We start from the raw sequence: 15,698 nt of genomic DNA, 5'->3' as shown, positions 1-15,698 counted from the left end.
ATGTTAGTGATAAAATGCCAGTGGCGCGTTCGTAGTAAAAACGATCGGGTTATGTCTATTCTTTCGCCAGGTTGCAGCCACCAACTTCGTTTGCCAACCTCGTTTGCCAACTTCGTTTGCCAACCTCGTTTGCCAACTTCGTTTGCCAACTTCGTTTGCCAACTTACTTCTTGCCGCCGCCGCCGCCGGATGGGTTGAATTTGAAGAAGAGTACGTCTCCGTTTTCGACAAGATAATCTTTACCCTTGGTGGCAACTTTACCGGCAACTTTGCAGGCAGATTCGGAGCCGAGTTCCTTGAGGTCCTCGAATTTGGTAACTTCGGCGCAAATAAAGCCGTTCTCCATGTCGGAGTGAATGATTCCTGCTGCTTGGGGAGCCTTAGTGCCGGCGCGGATGGTCCAGCACTTGACTTCATCTTTACCGCAGGTGAAGTAGTGGATTAGGTTGAGTGTTTCATATCCGGTGTTAATAATTTTGTCAAGTTGGGAGCCTTTAGCTCCGCTATGTGTGATGTACTTGTTTCGTTCCTCTGGTGTTTCAAGTTCGGCAAGTTTCGCCTCAAAATTGGCTGAGTAGGGTACGATAGGTCCGGGTAGGTTATCCTTGACCCAGTTGTGTATTTTTAGTAAGTATTTGTTTTTCTGTCGAATAAAGTCGTGCTCAGATAGATTAACAAGATAAACAATTGGCTTAGCGGTCAGGAACTGGATATCATTTAAATATTCCACCTCCTTGTTACTCCAACTGCGACCTGAAGATATCCATTTACCGGATTCTAAATGGTCCAAAATTTCCTTCATCATCTCACATTCAGCCTTCTTCCCTTTATCCTGACCTCGAGCCGTCAATTTAACCAAATCTTCATAACGTTTGCGAGCACGCTCCATATCCTTGAAACTAACTCATTCGAGATTGTCTCCAAGTCACGTACTGGATCCACGTCACCCTGTGTATGAATCACATCCTCATCCTCAAACGCACGTACCACATGGTAAATACCATCCACTGCTTGGATATGCGAAAGAAAGGCATTACCTAAACCCTCTCCTTCAGCAGCGCCAGGAACAAGTCCAGCTATGTCGAAAATCGCCAAAGTAGCGGACTGCTCGCTTTTAGGCTTGTAGTACTCTGCTAACCAACTGAACCGCTCATCAGGCACACTCATACGAGCCTCATGCGGATCAATCGTACAAAATGGAAAGTTCTCTGCCGGCACCGCCTGCTTGCATAACAAATTAAAAGTAGTAGACTTCCCCACGTTAGGCAATCCAACCAAACCCATCTTCAAAGTCCCCTTTGGTCGACCCAACAAGATCCTCGACGCCTCGGCTTCCTTCTTCTTCGGTGGCATTCCAGGACTAAAAATACCCCACAGAAATTTAGACCCACCCAGCACCGGTCTCCTAACGTCAGTCTCGTCGGTATTCTATCGTCCCTGTTGGCACCCAGGTCTCCTAGGTCTCCTAGGTCTCCTTGTGTCGGTCTCGCCAGTCTGCTAACCACCATTCGTACTCGTCATCAGCACTCGTCACGGCTACTCGACAATACTACTCGACACTACTACCCGACCACCACTAGATTCAGCGGACCGATTCAGCGGACCGATTCACCGGTATCACTGCACTGGGCCCATTCCTCACTGCACTGGGTCCAGCTTGGGTGATAACAGACTAAGCGGCAAAAGCTTCACGTCCACCTGCTGCAGGGCGACACTTTTGAACGACACGTCCACGGGAATGTGGTCCATCGTCACCAGCGGAGTAAGCAGCTCGGAAGCTATCGCTTCGTTCATGACCGGCGGCTCGGTCGCCTGGAACATGGTATGAAGCACGCACTTGGCCTCGCAGAACCAGTCATACCTCGGAACCGAACCCTTGATGACCGGATTCACCAATTTGAACTGGAGCCTCGCACCTTGACTAAGGAACTTTAGCGGGTACTCTATACTGAGGGTCTACACACAAAGGCGTTGGGTGAGTAGTTTATGGACCGCCTTAACGGCGAGGAATTGCGGTTGATGGAACACTTCGGTAGGCGATATAGTGTGGCACACTTGTGTCCGATGGGCAATTGTATTGGACAGTCAAAGGCAGGCGCAACAGGTGCCTTGGCCCAAACCAAGCTTATGAGGACAGAAAAAGGGTGTCTAACCTTGTTTTCAGTTGACGAAATGAAGCAAGCATCGAAGTTGCTTGGACCCAGAAGCCTCGGGATAACGATCTTGTAGTACTGATTCAGATACCGGTCAGTGCTGTAAGTGCACATTGAATAATGTCTAAAGGCAAAGCTAAGGATGTCTGGAACAAGGGGTAGCTCAAAGCCTAAGGCTAAAGTTGTAGAGCACCAAAACCACGGGCTGAACATCCGAATAGATGTCAGCCTTCTCGACGAGTGTTTGCACACACGCGTTTCCTCAGGGACTACCTGTCGCGTTTACACTCACGTCGCTTGACCGACCAGTCGCTAGCGTGCACCGAATTGTGAATCGCTGTGTAAGTAAGTCCATAGGGTACTAATTGGTCAATGTTGAAAAGAATCATCCGGACTGCAGTGCAGAGGGTATTGTGACACTGGTGGGTGAATCAATGGTGGGCTAGCTAATTTTTGCACAGGCTAAATAAGGGTGTCTGTAGTGGAGGTCCTTAACACTCTTGTCAGACATTAAGGCAGGCAATAAGGTTTATTCGTGGACGTCAATGGTGCTGTGAATTATTTCTTCGCCTGTCGCTCTGGTTCTGTTTTTAAGCTCCTCCTCATCCACGAATAGAGGGCGGCCAAAGGGCAGTCCTGGAGCGCCCGAGGCCCTGAGGTAAAGACTGCAGCCCATGTAGTATGCGAGGAGGGCGGCAATGATGCACAAGTAGCCCGAGACTTTGTGGACGTTCTCCGCAGCATCACCGTCCAAGAAGCACGCCAGCGAATGCAGTGCAAAGATGATGCACACCACAGTCAGAGTCACACCTTGACACATGCTCGCACGGAACATTACATAGATCATGGGAAGCGAAATCAAGGCCCAAACCAACTTGTAGAACCCAATCATCTTTAGCAACTGAGTTTGGTCGTCGTAACGACTTTTACTCATCTCCGAAAGACCCGGCCAAGCACTGATACCTTCACCACACCAATGGATGCCAAACGCAGTCAAGATCACACCACCGGCCTGAAAGAATCACATGAAATCATGTGTACAACAAACAGCACGTGAACACCCCAACAACAAACAAATAGTGTGTGTACACACTAGAACAGTGTGTGTACACACACTGTGTACACATTGCGTGTACACAGAATGCATGCACAGCCTACAGACATAATGCACGCACAGTTCACTTGAGTAGATCATCATAAAACAATGAATTGGTACTTACGGCGTTTCCGCGGAGAATATCGACCAACCCGGCTATCACTTGGCCCAGGCCTCCGAACATCAAGAAGGCGTAGTACAGACCACGGTTGTCGGCGGCGTACCAGCCACAGTCCACGGTTCCCGCCACAAAAGTCACTGTTGCGAACCCCCAGAAGCCGAGCGCCCCAAGATCCGCTATCGCCATTGTCAAGAACCTTCAGCAAATATAAGCCGATTGTGGTTTTCCAGACCAAGTAGCACACAGTTCACCAACACGACTACGCGTCTAGCCAATCGTTTACCAATAATTACTTGCTTGAGTAAAGGTTCCTAGACAACACATTGGACCTGAACAATGTAGTGTAATGGGGAAAAGTGTTTTGTAGTCGCGTTTTTGTGTAATATTCTAAGTCGCTGCCGCGAATTATTGTCTCGATTGATTCATGGCGGTGGAAGATGAAGTGTCGGTGGTGAAGGGGGCGTCTGGTGAGGAGGTGTCGGTGGTGAAGGGGGCGTCTGGTGAGGAGGTGAACCCAGCGAAGGCGAGTGGCGAGCGGGCTTCTATTGTACACGTCGGGCGTGGTAGCGTGATGACTCGTGGACAACGGGGGTCCGCGACGACGGGTGTGATGAGCAAGCGGCAAGTGGGTGGGGTTGAACGTATCTTATGGAGGCTAGCATTGGATGAGAGTGCGATTGACCAATACGCTGACGATATGAGTTTGAAAGTGGTCGCCCGTTTCCGTCAGGAGGATAAGGAGAGGTTGTTTGATGAACAATGTCGTCGATCATACGCCTACCGATCACCCATAATCGGTACCTTTCTGTTCTGTTACATTCTGTTAACCGGCCCTACCTGTCATCACTTGCTGTCGGATGGGATTGTGGGTCTTACGAGTACATTGACAGTGATTCGTCAAGGCTATGTCGACTCTTGGCAGATCGGATGGATCGTGGCATTGTGTCTCGCATTTATTCTCATAGTCAGCTACCGGTTCCCTTTCGGTCGTCGCGTACCCGAGCTTACCAACTACCTCATGCTCGCTCCATGGCCTTGTTTCCAGATCTTTTGGGCCTTCTACATGGGCATGGACGGCATGCTCAACACCGCCGATCTAATCGGGCACGTGACTGGTTGGACTGCCGTACAGGCCAAACTCTGGAGCGATACTCTCCAGAACAATGTGTGTTTCGTCATCATCACATTCATCGACGCCTGGATGATCAGTCGATCAAAATATAGCTTTAGCACACACTTGTTCTACGGCGCACTCTTCGGTCTAGGAAAGATACAGGCAATCTTCACATTCAAAGACTTCACAGGCAAACACATTCCCGCCGTCATCTGGGTCGGTATTTGCCAAGCCATCCTCGCTTGCGGTCTAATTGCGCAAGCTTACATCGGTCGACTGAGAAATGAAATTCGAGAACGCATCGCTTTCATTTCCGTTGAGAAGGACAGAGAGAGTCTAAAGGAATTACGTAATAGTCAGAAAAAGAAACGGAAAGGACAAGGTGCTACTATTATTGAGAGTCTGCTGTTTAGTGTTAAGAAAGTCCAAACGGAAATTTTGGCTTCCGCTTTCCAGAACGACCCTAACGGCGACCCTCAACTGTTGGAGGTCAATGGACACCTGGACGACTGTATGGACATTTTGCTGAGTGCCGATAACCTGTATACAGTCGGAATCGGTGCGGAAGGCGCCGGTGGAGAATTACAGGAAGATGACGAATTCCGTTTCCTCAACATGTATGTCGGAAAACAACAAGGAGGTGCCGAAGGTGAAGTAAGTAACATCGAGGCAGGTGGTGCCGATCTGGTGGTGCCATATGCGCGAGATGCTGAAAGTTATTTTGATAAACTGGTACCAGAATTTCATTCGGCACATCTAGGGGAAGCAGACGACATTGGATATAAAATTGGTGTGGATATGTTACGTTTATACAAGAGCCGTGAGAATGTGTTGTTCGAAGTTGGTATGTTATTGTTGGGACCGAGAATGAAGGCGTTCGAAACCGATCGACGGACATTAGGGAATTATTTATTCAGCCTACAGTCTAGGTATTACAGTAATCCTTATCATAATCGAGGCCATGCCGCTATGGTAGCTCACATGTCCCATGTATTTAGTTACATGCTTCGGTATCACACTAATGACGAACCTATGGCGACTCTGGTCTTAGCAGCACTCGGACACGATTCTGGTCATCCTGGTCGCAACAATCAGTTCGTCGTGCACTCACAGACGTTACTATATCAATATTATCCATCTGCGTGGTTAGAGAATTTCCACTGTTACTTGACCTTTCGACATGCTACCATATCCGCCGAGACGAACATCTTCAAAAATCTGGGCACAGATACTTACAGAAAGATCAGGAAGAATATTATTGACATGATTATGTCTACTGACATGGCTGAGCATTTTGGTTCGATTGGTAGATTCAGGGTTCGACGATCGAATGAGAAGTTTGATCCGAAAACAAATGAAGATGATTTATGGGCAGTTTATAGAATGGTCATTAAGCTAGCAGATCTCTCACATATTATGGTCGATTGGAAGCAACATCTTGAATGGTCTTTACGAGTTACATCTGAATTCTACTTACAAGGTGATCTGGAAAAACAAAGCGGCTATAGCATTTCCCCATTATGTGATCGTACTGCCCATGCCGACTTTGCTAAGTCACAATCCGGCTTCGTACAGTTCGTCGTACTCCCTCTGGCTACCGAGTTAGCTGAAATAGATATGATTGGTCAACTTGCTACTGAGGTTGATACCAAACTTGTATTCAACCGAAACAAATGGGAGATGCTCAAAGAGAAAGGAGAAGTACTCGAAATACCAGAAGATGTACCACAGAAAGTCACACCCAACGGATTCGAAGACGCGTGTATGTGTGTAGCGCTACTCTCCATCAACTCACAAGATTTCAACTATGCTGATCCCATGCAACATCCCTACTTCCAAAAACTCACCAAACTCCTCGAAACCTCTAAAGAGGCCCAACAAGGTGAACCACCCGCCACCACCCAAACCGGTGAATCAAGACCCGTCACTACAGAGAACCAATCCAACTCCTCTAGCTCTTCGGGCTCGTCCAGCTCTTCCGGATCCAGCGACGACAACACATCAGAAAGCTCCAGTGGAGAAGACGAATCAAGCTCCAGCTCCGATGGAAGCAGCTCCAGCGGAAGTGGAACCAGCGGAAGTGGAAGCAGCGAAAGTGGGTAGACGATGCCGACTACAAGACCTTAACAGAACTAAGTGTGATAACCGGAATGACAGAAATGGAATGACAGAAATGGAATGACAGAAATGGAATGACAGAAATGGAATGACAGAGAGGAATGACAGAAATGGAATAATAGATGAAGCACAATTATAACCAAAATAGATAGACAAGCAGTTGAATAGATAGATAGATAGGTAGATATTTTGATAAGTCGAATCGACGGCTTGGTAGAAATAAATGGACGGCCTGGATGCGAAAAGATAAATGGAGATAGAAAAAAAGCTTACGACAAGTGGTAAATAACGGGGGTGGTAGTTAGTGACAGGCCGACTAGTCTTCCTTCCCCCACCTGCTGAAGGCTAGTCGGCCTGTCACTAAGTTGAAAGGCATTCCAACTCCACTCAAGGCATCCCCTCGTCGATCTCCCCTCGTTGATCAACTAAGGGCCCGCCCGCTGACGGGCTCTGTGGCCAGAATAAGGTCAGAACCATGTTGGTCCTCCTCGTCCATGACTCCTGAGCTCCAGTTTCTGATCTGGCCATCGGAGTTATTTCTGGTGAGTCGTTCCCTACGTCTAAAGGTCTCAATAAATTGATGATACCGCTCTTTGAACGGTTCGGTGGTAGATTCGAATTGCAGATAGGCATTCGCAACGACGAATAGGTAAATAGCGGAAGCCAAGATGTGCAGCAGCAGCTGGCCAAAGACGTTGTAGAGCTCCAATGTCAAGATGGAAAAGTACAGAACGAGTGGGTGGCCGAGCACGAGTCTTGCCGAATTCCAACGAGGTAACCGAACAATGTGCAGGAATGTTCTCGGCCAATGCAGGGGACCGATGGCGTCCAGATAGAGTAGGGCAGCGCGGTAGACACCCTCACCCCCTGCTGCTCTTTGTCCTCTCGGCCTTTGCCCGCCAGGTCTCTGTCCCCCTGACCGCTGATCTTCATCTACCTCGTCCGCTCCTGGGTCCGGCCTGTGGGAGCCGTGGAGGGTTTGTCTTAGATTGTCGATATAGAGGTTCAGGGCAGCGCCGAGATTCCACTCGTTGATTTTGGTGCCGTAGTCGGTGGCTTCGAGCAGCTGCAGCAAACGGTCGTCACCGGTGGTCTCTTCCTCTGTGAGCGCGAGGATTTCGGAAAGGACACAGGTTGTTCGGCGACGGTCTCGTTCCGTCCGGGGCTCGATCAGCGCGTAGGAGCGGAAGGCGGAAGCGCAGCTGCTCCGTAACAGGTCAATGAGAGCCGCCCGAAGCAACTGGAAACCTTGACCTAGCTCTGCAATTTCCGGCCAAAGTCCATCCTTGATCTCACGGTACAACGCCCCTGTCTCCTGGCGTACTGTCTGCAACACGTCCACCACGTCCCGCAGAATAACTGTTAAACCCAAAGTTTTGTCCACGTGCGATCCTAACGCCTTCTGCATATCGTTCAGTCGGTCCACAAGCGCCAAGATTGGCGGCACTTCTGAGCCTCGATCCAGCTCCTGCCGACTCCGACTCTCTTCATTCAAGACGTGCGAATCCGCCAACACCCGCGCCAGTAACTTGCTAATCGCCTCATCCAAGGGCGCCTTTGCCGGACTCAACATGACGGTCTTATTTGGCAAAGGGCCACCCGGCAGAGTACCACTCGGCGAAGTACCACTTGGCGAAGCACCGCCCGTAGTACCATCAGTAGTATCACCGGTAGTACCACCAGTAGTACCATCGGTTGTACCATCGGGGCGGGCATTAGCGGGAACGTCTCCGGCGGCGCCAAACATGTCGTCGAACAAGTCGGCGAACACGTTGCCAAAGGACTTGTCGACCTGGTTACCTGGGGGACTACTAGTAACGTGCCGGAGCCGCGCGTCGCCTGCAAAAGTCCGTTCCAGGTCACCTGGCCGGCCGGCCTCTCGCATCCGGTTCCAGGAGAGGATGCCTCGCGTCCAAGGCAGAGGACTGCGGGCTTGGTCAGGTAGCAGTTCGCGTTCCTGGCCCAGGACGAGGGGGCTGAGGCAGTGGTCGGTGGTCATTAGACTTCGCAGGTATAAGAGGTCCGGGGGGTAGTGATAAGGAACGGTTACCATTTTGGGGATCGCAGGGGCCTGCTTGCACTCTTGGCCCTCATCACTGACGGGCGCTTCGTCTTTGTCCCGCGGCTTCGTCTTCATCTTCGTCTCCAGACCCTGCATCAACGTGCTACCATACACCTGAAAACGGCTCAGAGTGCAGACGTCAGATGCTCCCCCGGGGTAGTAGGACAACACTTGGAACTTGATGTGCGACATCCAGCAAGCGCCGCTCTCGAACCGGCTGCACACATCTTTCAAATTGAAGAAATTACGCACCTTCTGAGGATCCAACTCTACGATCGCCAGCAATCGCCAAGACTCGGTCGGGTACTCCGCGGCACCCATGATCGCCACCTTGCGATAATATGAAGAAAACGACTCCGCACTTTCAAAACCGACGTACTCCACCGAAACACGCTCCGGAAGCGCAACTACCACCCAGGTATTCGCACTACACTCGGACATCATGTACGTCTCCCGCGACGGCCGCTAAGAAACAAATAGTCAAACCATATCTCTCCATTCCCTTCTCTCCACGATTCTTTTCCTCTAAGATTCCTTTCCTCCAAGATTCCTTCTCCCAAGACCCAGATTACTTACCTGTATCGCCTTTACACCTTTTAAACCTGGAGAACTCGCCACCACTCTTGCGCCAGCATCCGCAGTTGCAAAGTCGTGCTTATACTTCAACGATAGCGTTGATTTTTTGGAATCTCGTCGGATTAACGGGTATGTCGGCGGCAAATTCAACTCGTCCAATATCGACAGAGGCGGCCTCCCCTGCCAATCGTGCGGAATGGGGCATGTGTCATTAGACAGACCTTTAGTTGACCTGGCATTAACTACAGAGACCAAGCTGCATGCTATAACGGCTTGTAAAAATGCGCCGCCAAACATAAACACACGCGCGTGCTCCTTAAATAATGGAGCTTCTGAAACACGAATACGAGCGCAGACAGCTCGAGCTCCAGAAATACTACACAAAAATGGTGCGGGGAATAGAGAGGCAACATCCTTGTTTCAGTCCGAGCATATACTCTTAGAAAATCGGAAACTTCGACAAAAAGTTCGTTGTCTGGAGCGAGAATTGGCGAATACGCAGGCTGAGCCGACCAAGGAAAGCAACACGAGCCGGCCATGGACTAACCCCCTGGAGGAGATTGTTTGTGGCGATCTCGGGGATAATCAGCCGGTGAGTGAGGGGCTAATTTCCACAAAGTGTCCGAGCCCGAGGACCGAAATTCCGCCAACAGCCCCGACCTCCTGCCTTCGGGCACCGATAGAAGCGCCAGAAGCCATCAAGCGACAACGATCGCCGGCCCAGCGCCAACGGTCGTCCACCCAGCGCCAACGGTCGTCGGCCCAGCGAGGCCCTTCACACCGGCAGACGAAAAACAATTCGGCGGCCGGCTACGATGCGGAATTGCCGACGGGAAAGGCGACTGACCGGTTCTCGGTTTCGTCTGATACGTCCGATGGCGAATGTTACGTTCACTTGGAACCTGCGCGCGGTACTCCGTCTGTACCCAACTCTCCTCAGTCGCGACGCGGACTGGTCATGTCTCGGGTAAGCTTGCGGCCTCGACATCGCGATTGGCACTGGGTAGAGCCGAGCCTGAGAACAAAGCTGCGACGAGCCACCGAGGTAAGTTAATTCCTAAACACTCATCTACGCTTCTGCAGAAAAATGTCTACAATGCCCTCGCGTTTAACCAATACGCCAAAAAATCATTGAACCCGTCAACATCGAAATGACTTGCTATATATATGTGCCACGACACGGCAGTCTCAACTGACTGGTGAACTCACTGGTATAGAATGTAGTCCGCTACGTGTCGCGGCGTAATTAATCGGTTGATACGATTGCTACGGCGAGAAACGAGGTGTGCAGGTGCGCGGGAGACGTGTGCGACAGGGCGCGAAACGTGTGCGGCTTACAAGGAGTCAATGAGAACTATTCGTTTGTCGTCTGTCAAAGACAAATGGACGAACACCTGCTTCATGGTGAGGTCGTCGCCAAGAACAGCTGCCGAGATGGACACCTTCTTGATGAAGTTGGCGCAGGGGTCCTTCGATGGTTCTTCATTCACCTGCATCGGGATGCAGCGTTCGTTCGCAAGGCCCTTCTCTGAGGAAGCAAGTCTGCTCATGAACACGTTGCTGGACTGGGCCGGCCCGTTTGCTTCGTAAGTGTGCACCCTCGAGGCCGGGTGCGCAAAGCCCTGCTGCTGGAGAAGCCGCATGACGGCGCCCACAGAGCTGGTGTAGCTCCAGCTCCCGGTCGGGTCGACCATTGACTTGTTGACGAGCTTGTGGAAAGCGACCGCCGAGAACAAGCCGACGTACGTGCCTTCCCTCAGGACCGGCACAGACGACCAGCCGCGCGAAAGCAGCAACCGCACTGCGTCGGTCACGGCCTCATTTTCGTCCACAGCAATCACCTTGTGGCTCGGGACCCCAAGCTTCAGCTCTTCCACCGCCTTGGCAGACCAACTCCGGTTGGGAAGCGTACTCGTGCCCACGATGTGAGCGACGATCGACGGAATCGTGACGTAGCTGAACACAGTTGCTCTCTGCGTGTTCCATATATATACTCGCGGCACACTACAAACAGAGAATGTCGCGAGCGTGGTGGATATTCACACGGTGCGACAACCGGCCCGGCAGTGTGGTGCATGGCTGCGGGCGGCGCCTGGCTGTGGGGGGCGCCTGGCTGTGGGGGCCCGATGGGAAGTGCACACCTGGTGGCGGTGCACGCCTGGTGGCGGTGCAGACTTGGCGGCGGTGCAGGGGAGGTTCGTACTTGTTTTCAACTAGCATTCGCAGACATTCAATTAGAGGGACGGAGGAGCTAGAGGAGAAGGGGAATTTGATATCGCCATGAAGCCATTCAGAGAGGTTGATGTCCCAGTTACCGCCCCCGCCGTCGTCTGAAGTGTTTGTCGAGGGGTCCTCTTCGAGCGCATTTTGTTTCCGTCTAGCGCTGGCGGCGAGAGACAGATATATGGAGAGGACAGATTTGGAGTCAAAGGTGTTGACAAATGAGCAGGTACTAGAGTCGTATACGCAGGCGAAAGCTCGCCGGTACCGGTGTAGATAGCAAATGACTTCAGAGAGCTTGAGTCGTGAGTCCACGGTTAGTATCTGCGATGGGGAAGAATTGGAGGGGGATTGGGTAGCGCGAAGAGTGAAGAGTGGTGCCTCACTTTACTCATCATGGGCACGAGATTTAGTGTTGGTTGAGACTCGAGGAGTTTCCTGAGATCCTGAGCCAACATTTTGTGTATGTTTATAAATAGCGGTCAAGGGCGCGATTATCTTTGGAGTAAGGTTGGAGTTGGCATTGAGAGAGTGTTTTGTAGTTGGTAATTTGCCGTATGAGACGCAGGTGGAGGATTTGTGGAAGTTGTTTGGGTCGGTAGGTGCGGTGGAGAGCATAGAGTAAGAAGTTTGGTGGGTGTAGTTGTATGTTGCAGGTCGCACCGTGATGCGAAGACGGGTCGATCGACGGGGTGGGTCTTTTGTCATTACCAAGACATGGAGAGCGCGTCGGTGGCGAAGTCGTTGTTGAACGGGATATCTTACGGCGGGCGCACCCTGGCGGTGGAGTGGGCGGGCAACCGGGACGGCGATGGGTTGGGCATGCGGAGTCGGTGGCTGAGGCAGCAGACCGAGATAGCGAGCATGTCGGTAGCCGAGTTGCAGGACATGGTCGCCGCTGTGGAAACGATGCTGAACAAAAACGACACACTCAAGAAGACCATCGTGGTCGAAAAACCTGATGAATGGGAAGCACTCAAGACATGCCAAGCGGCCCTGACCGCCCTGCAAACGGAGGAAGCCGCTAACCCAAGCAATTTGTAGCCCTCCCAGCTTCTAGTCATGTTATGATACGCAGCAACTGCTTCCAGTGCAGCTGCTTCCAATGTGCCGCTACTTTAAATGTGCAGCTACTTTAAATGTCCAGCTGCTTTCAATGTCCAGCCGCCCCCAATGTCCAGCTGGTGTTCTAATGCAGGGCTGTTGTGCGACTATTATCACCACGTGCCTGTGTACTAACTCGTGTACCAACCGCTGTACCAATCCAGCAACGTACATGTGCCTGAGTTCATACGCTTGTTCGGTCAACAAGTACCAAAAAGGCAGCCGTCATTGGCCCTATTAGAACATACACCGGTTATCCGTGGCCGTAGAACTTCGGTCGTAGTGTTACGGCCGTAGAACTTCGGTCGTAGTGTTACGGCCGTCTCTCCTTGCGGCTGTCTCGTCTCACGGCCGTGCTCTCGCCTTGCGGTCAGCAGCATCCCACTTGTCCGTTGCGTTTGAGGCGAATGGACTGTACTTCGAAAGGCATTTCACTTTCATCGTAAATTACGTCGGCGTCGACCGAGTAGCATTCTTGGGTGGAGTCATCGCGTGTAGTCTTGACAATCGGGAGGGCAACGTTCATAGGTCGACCCAGTTGCGTCGTAGAGTGAGTGACAGTTTGGTGGGTGCACGGATCGATGAGATAAGTCGTTTCGGCGATGGGAGTAAGCCTGCTCGTGGTTTCGTGCGGCTTGGCTGTCTCTATGGGTGTCTCCTCCAGTGGAAACGCGGTCGGCACAGGGTCGGCCACCGGTCTGTAAGAGGCTTGCCGCGACTGAGGGCTGTTCAGTCGCGGGCTGTGGGAAGGAGACGCCCAACTGGGTGAAGCAGGCACTGCGGTGGGTGAGTGAAGGGCGCGCTCGGTCAAGTCCTGGCGTTCGCGTCCGCTGACGAGTGTGAACTTGCCCGGGTCGAGCCTGTAGACGGGATTTCCTAAATTGACGAAATAGAGTAAAGGAGAATCTTCATTAGGCGTTCGACTGTACGAGGGTTGCTGCTGCACGCTCGTCTGCTGCACGGTCGTCTGGTGCAGACCATTGTTACTGATCTGCTGCACACCATTCATACTGGGCTGACTCCCTAAGGGGTACTGGGCTTGTTGGCTGCCATACAGGCTGCCGGAAGGGTAATAGCCTATAGGCAGTTCCGGCACTTGCAGTTCTGGCTGTCTTTCCAGGGACTCGGGAGGTGGTCTGGAGGTAGAGACTGCGAATTGGTATTCCTCCGGGCGGCCAATTATAGGTACCCGGACGGTAGGCGATTCGTTGCCGTTCGGGTTCAGCGGGGACGGCTTGACTGCGACGGAAGGAGAAACCGTTAGGTACGACCTGTTGTCAGCGTAGCTCCCGTTGTCTACATAGGTTTTGTCTACATAACTTTTTTGTGTGTAGGTAGTGTGATCTGCGTAGGTGTTGTGGTTCATGGTGTTGCCAGCGTAGGTGGTGTGATCTGCAGTCGCTTCGTTCTTGTTTAAAAGTACCCCCGAACTGGTGGCAGTTGGTACGGTCATGAAGGCTGGCCGGTCTGTAGAAGAGGTACGTCGGACCTCGTAGGGGTCTTCGGTTGCGAAGTGGCGATTGCAGTAGTCGTAGACAGGAGTTAGTCCCAGAGGTGGGATCTGATGGGGGGATGACACGATCTCCTTGGGTAATTCTTCTCGACTGCCGACTGTGCGCAGTTGGCCATTGGGGAGCACGCTGGTCACGAAAGAGGGTACGCGCTTCGACATTAAAAAAATCGCCTGTGACGATGTGGCGGCTAAACGCACTTGTCATGGCTGCGGCCGTCACAATGGTCGCCGGGGCCGCCTCCAAAGCCAGCAGCGGGAGCCGGACGCTGACGGGCAACCGGACGCTGACGGGCAACCGGACGTTAGAGCTGCCGGCAGGCGTGTACCGAACGCCTTTGTATGGCGGTATAAACGACTATGCGTACTACTTTGTGGACGTGTTGGTTGGGAATCCGCCCTCCAGACAGTCGGTGATCCTGGACTCGGGCAGCTCGCTGTTGGGCTTTCCTTGCACGACCTGTGGGCGACGTTGTGGGCGGCATATCGACAGTCCTTTCGACTTAGCGGCTTCGAGTAGTTCGCAAACCTACACGTGTCGCGATCAGCGTTGCGTCTCGACGGAGTCGTGTTCGGAAGCGGGGCAGTGTCGGTACTCCCAGGTGTATTCGGAGGGCTCTTCGATCGAGGGTTTCTTCTTCTCCGACGTTCTGTCGCTCGCCGCGAGTGACCCGGGTCGGCCGAACCCGCGTGTGCGCTACGACTACATTGGCTGCCACAACAAGGAGACGGTGTTATTTACCAGTCAACAGGCCTCAGGCATCCTGGGCGTTTCCTTTCCCCGAGGGGGCAAGCAACCGACCGTCATGGACGGGTTTATGGGCGCTCCAGGCGCACGTCGGAGACAGTTCGCCATCTGCGCGGCGGAAGACGGAGGTGTACTCTTAATAGGCGGCTATGACGCCTCCCTTAACAAAGCCAGCTTCAGCAAAAACGGCAGCTCCACCTTCACCAGCCGCTGGCTCCGTGGTTGGAACAAACTCCCGGCCACCGTGGACCAAGCGAATCGCGACATCGTGTGGGCCAAAATGGTAAACAACAATGCCTATGCTATTAGCGTCTCTGGCATCTCTACCCTTACCCCTGCAGCCGAACCCGGCGCATCCCCGAAGTACAACAAACTCGTCGAAAGAGGCTTCGGTGAAGTACTCGTCGATAGTGGCACCACCTACACCTACCTACCCAACGAGGTCTACCAGAAGGTTGCTAGGTATTTAATTGACGTTTGTAATAACAATAATGTTGCCCGGGATGACCAACGAGCCGGCCAGTGTATGAGGTCCAAACAAGACTTGGTCTGCTTCGACTTCTCCGCTACCAGCCTACCCATCCCCACCCTCCTACAAAGACTGCCCTCGCTCAGCCTAGAGCTCACCGATGGCGCTGTAATTGAATGGAACCCTGAATCCTACTTATTCAGGAAAACAGACACGTAAACTACCATTCACACTTTCAGTCCCCATTCACACTTTCAGTCCCCATTCACACTTTCAGTGCACACACACACTTTCAGTGCGCACACACTTTCAGTGCGCACACACACTTTCAGTGCACACACACTTTCAGTGCGCACACACTTTCAGTGCGCACACACACTTTCAGTGCGCACACACACTTTCAGTGC

General features: G+C 52.2%; 8 protein-coding genes across 8 annotated transcripts; 3 read left to right on the top strand and 5 right to left on the bottom strand.

Moving 5' to 3' along the window:
- Nucleotides 1-163: 163 nt before the first annotated feature.
- GNI_008780 (putative GTP-binding protein) lies at nt 164-1,353 on the bottom strand (the record flags this gene model as incomplete). The annotated part of the gene is made up of 2 exons (XM_011130426.1): nt 164-892; nt 934-1,353. 2 exons carry the CDS (start codon nt 1,351-1,353, stop codon nt 164-166), a joined length of 1,149 nt encoding a protein of 382 aa, XP_011128728.1.
- Nucleotides 1,354-1,638: 285 nt separating this feature from the next.
- Nucleotides 1,639-2,267, bottom strand: GNI_008770 (hypothetical protein; the record flags this gene model as incomplete). Its single annotated transcript, XM_011130425.1, has 2 exons — nt 1,639-1,956; nt 2,121-2,267. The coding sequence occupies 2 exons, from the start codon at nt 2,265-2,267 to the stop codon at nt 1,639-1,641; spliced, it is 465 nt and encodes a 154-aa protein (XP_011128727.1).
- A 415-nt stretch (nt 2,268-2,682) lies between these two features.
- Nucleotides 2,683-3,556, bottom strand: GNI_008760 (GPR1/FUN34/yaaH family protein; the record flags this gene model as incomplete). The annotated part of the gene is made up of 2 exons (XM_011130424.1): nt 2,683-3,165; nt 3,374-3,556. 2 exons carry the CDS (start codon nt 3,554-3,556, stop codon nt 2,683-2,685), a joined length of 666 nt encoding a protein of 221 aa, XP_011128726.1.
- A 238-nt stretch (nt 3,557-3,794) lies between these two features.
- GNI_008750 (phosphdiesterase) lies at nt 3,795-6,587 on the top strand (the record flags this gene model as incomplete). Its single annotated transcript, XM_011130423.1, has 1 exon — nt 3,795-6,587. The coding sequence occupies one exon, from the start codon at nt 3,795-3,797 to the stop codon at nt 6,585-6,587; it is 2,793 nt and encodes a 930-aa protein (XP_011128725.1).
- A 436-nt stretch (nt 6,588-7,023) lies between these two features.
- On the bottom strand, nt 7,024-8,985 carry GNI_008740 (Sad1/UNC-like carboxy-terminal protein; the record flags this gene model as incomplete). Its single annotated transcript, XM_011130422.1, has 1 exon — nt 7,024-8,985. The coding sequence occupies one exon, from the start codon at nt 8,983-8,985 to the stop codon at nt 7,024-7,026; it is 1,962 nt and encodes a 653-aa protein (XP_011128724.1).
- A 2,940-nt stretch (nt 8,986-11,925) lies between these two features.
- GNI_008730 (RNA recognition motif protein) lies at nt 11,926-12,504 on the top strand (the record flags this gene model as incomplete). The annotated part of the gene is made up of 3 exons (XM_011130421.1): nt 11,926-11,965; nt 12,003-12,081; nt 12,117-12,504. 3 exons carry the CDS (start codon nt 11,926-11,928, stop codon nt 12,502-12,504), a joined length of 507 nt encoding a protein of 168 aa, XP_011128723.1.
- A 430-nt stretch (nt 12,505-12,934) lies between these two features.
- Nucleotides 12,935-14,236, bottom strand: GNI_008720 (hypothetical protein; the record flags this gene model as incomplete). The annotated part of the gene is made up of 1 exon (XM_011130420.1): nt 12,935-14,236. One exon carries the CDS (start codon nt 14,234-14,236, stop codon nt 12,935-12,937), a length of 1,302 nt encoding a protein of 433 aa, XP_011128722.1.
- Nucleotides 14,237-14,280: 44 nt separating this feature from the next.
- GNI_008710 (putative aspartyl protease) lies at nt 14,281-15,510 on the top strand (the record flags this gene model as incomplete). Its single annotated transcript, XM_011130419.1, has 1 exon — nt 14,281-15,510. The coding sequence occupies one exon, from the start codon at nt 14,281-14,283 to the stop codon at nt 15,508-15,510; it is 1,230 nt and encodes a 409-aa protein (XP_011128721.1).
- Nucleotides 15,511-15,698: the final 188 nt, after the last annotated feature.

Source organism: Gregarina niphandrodes (genome assembly GCF_000223845.1).
Source record: "Gregarina niphandrodes unplaced genomic scaffold scaffold00001, whole genome shotgun sequence".
Lineage (NCBI taxonomy): Eukaryota > Apicomplexa > Conoidasida > Eugregarinorida > Gregarinidae > Gregarina > Gregarina niphandrodes.
The sequence above is the reverse complement of the archived record's forward strand: the minus strand, read 5'-3'. Positions and strand labels throughout refer to the sequence as shown.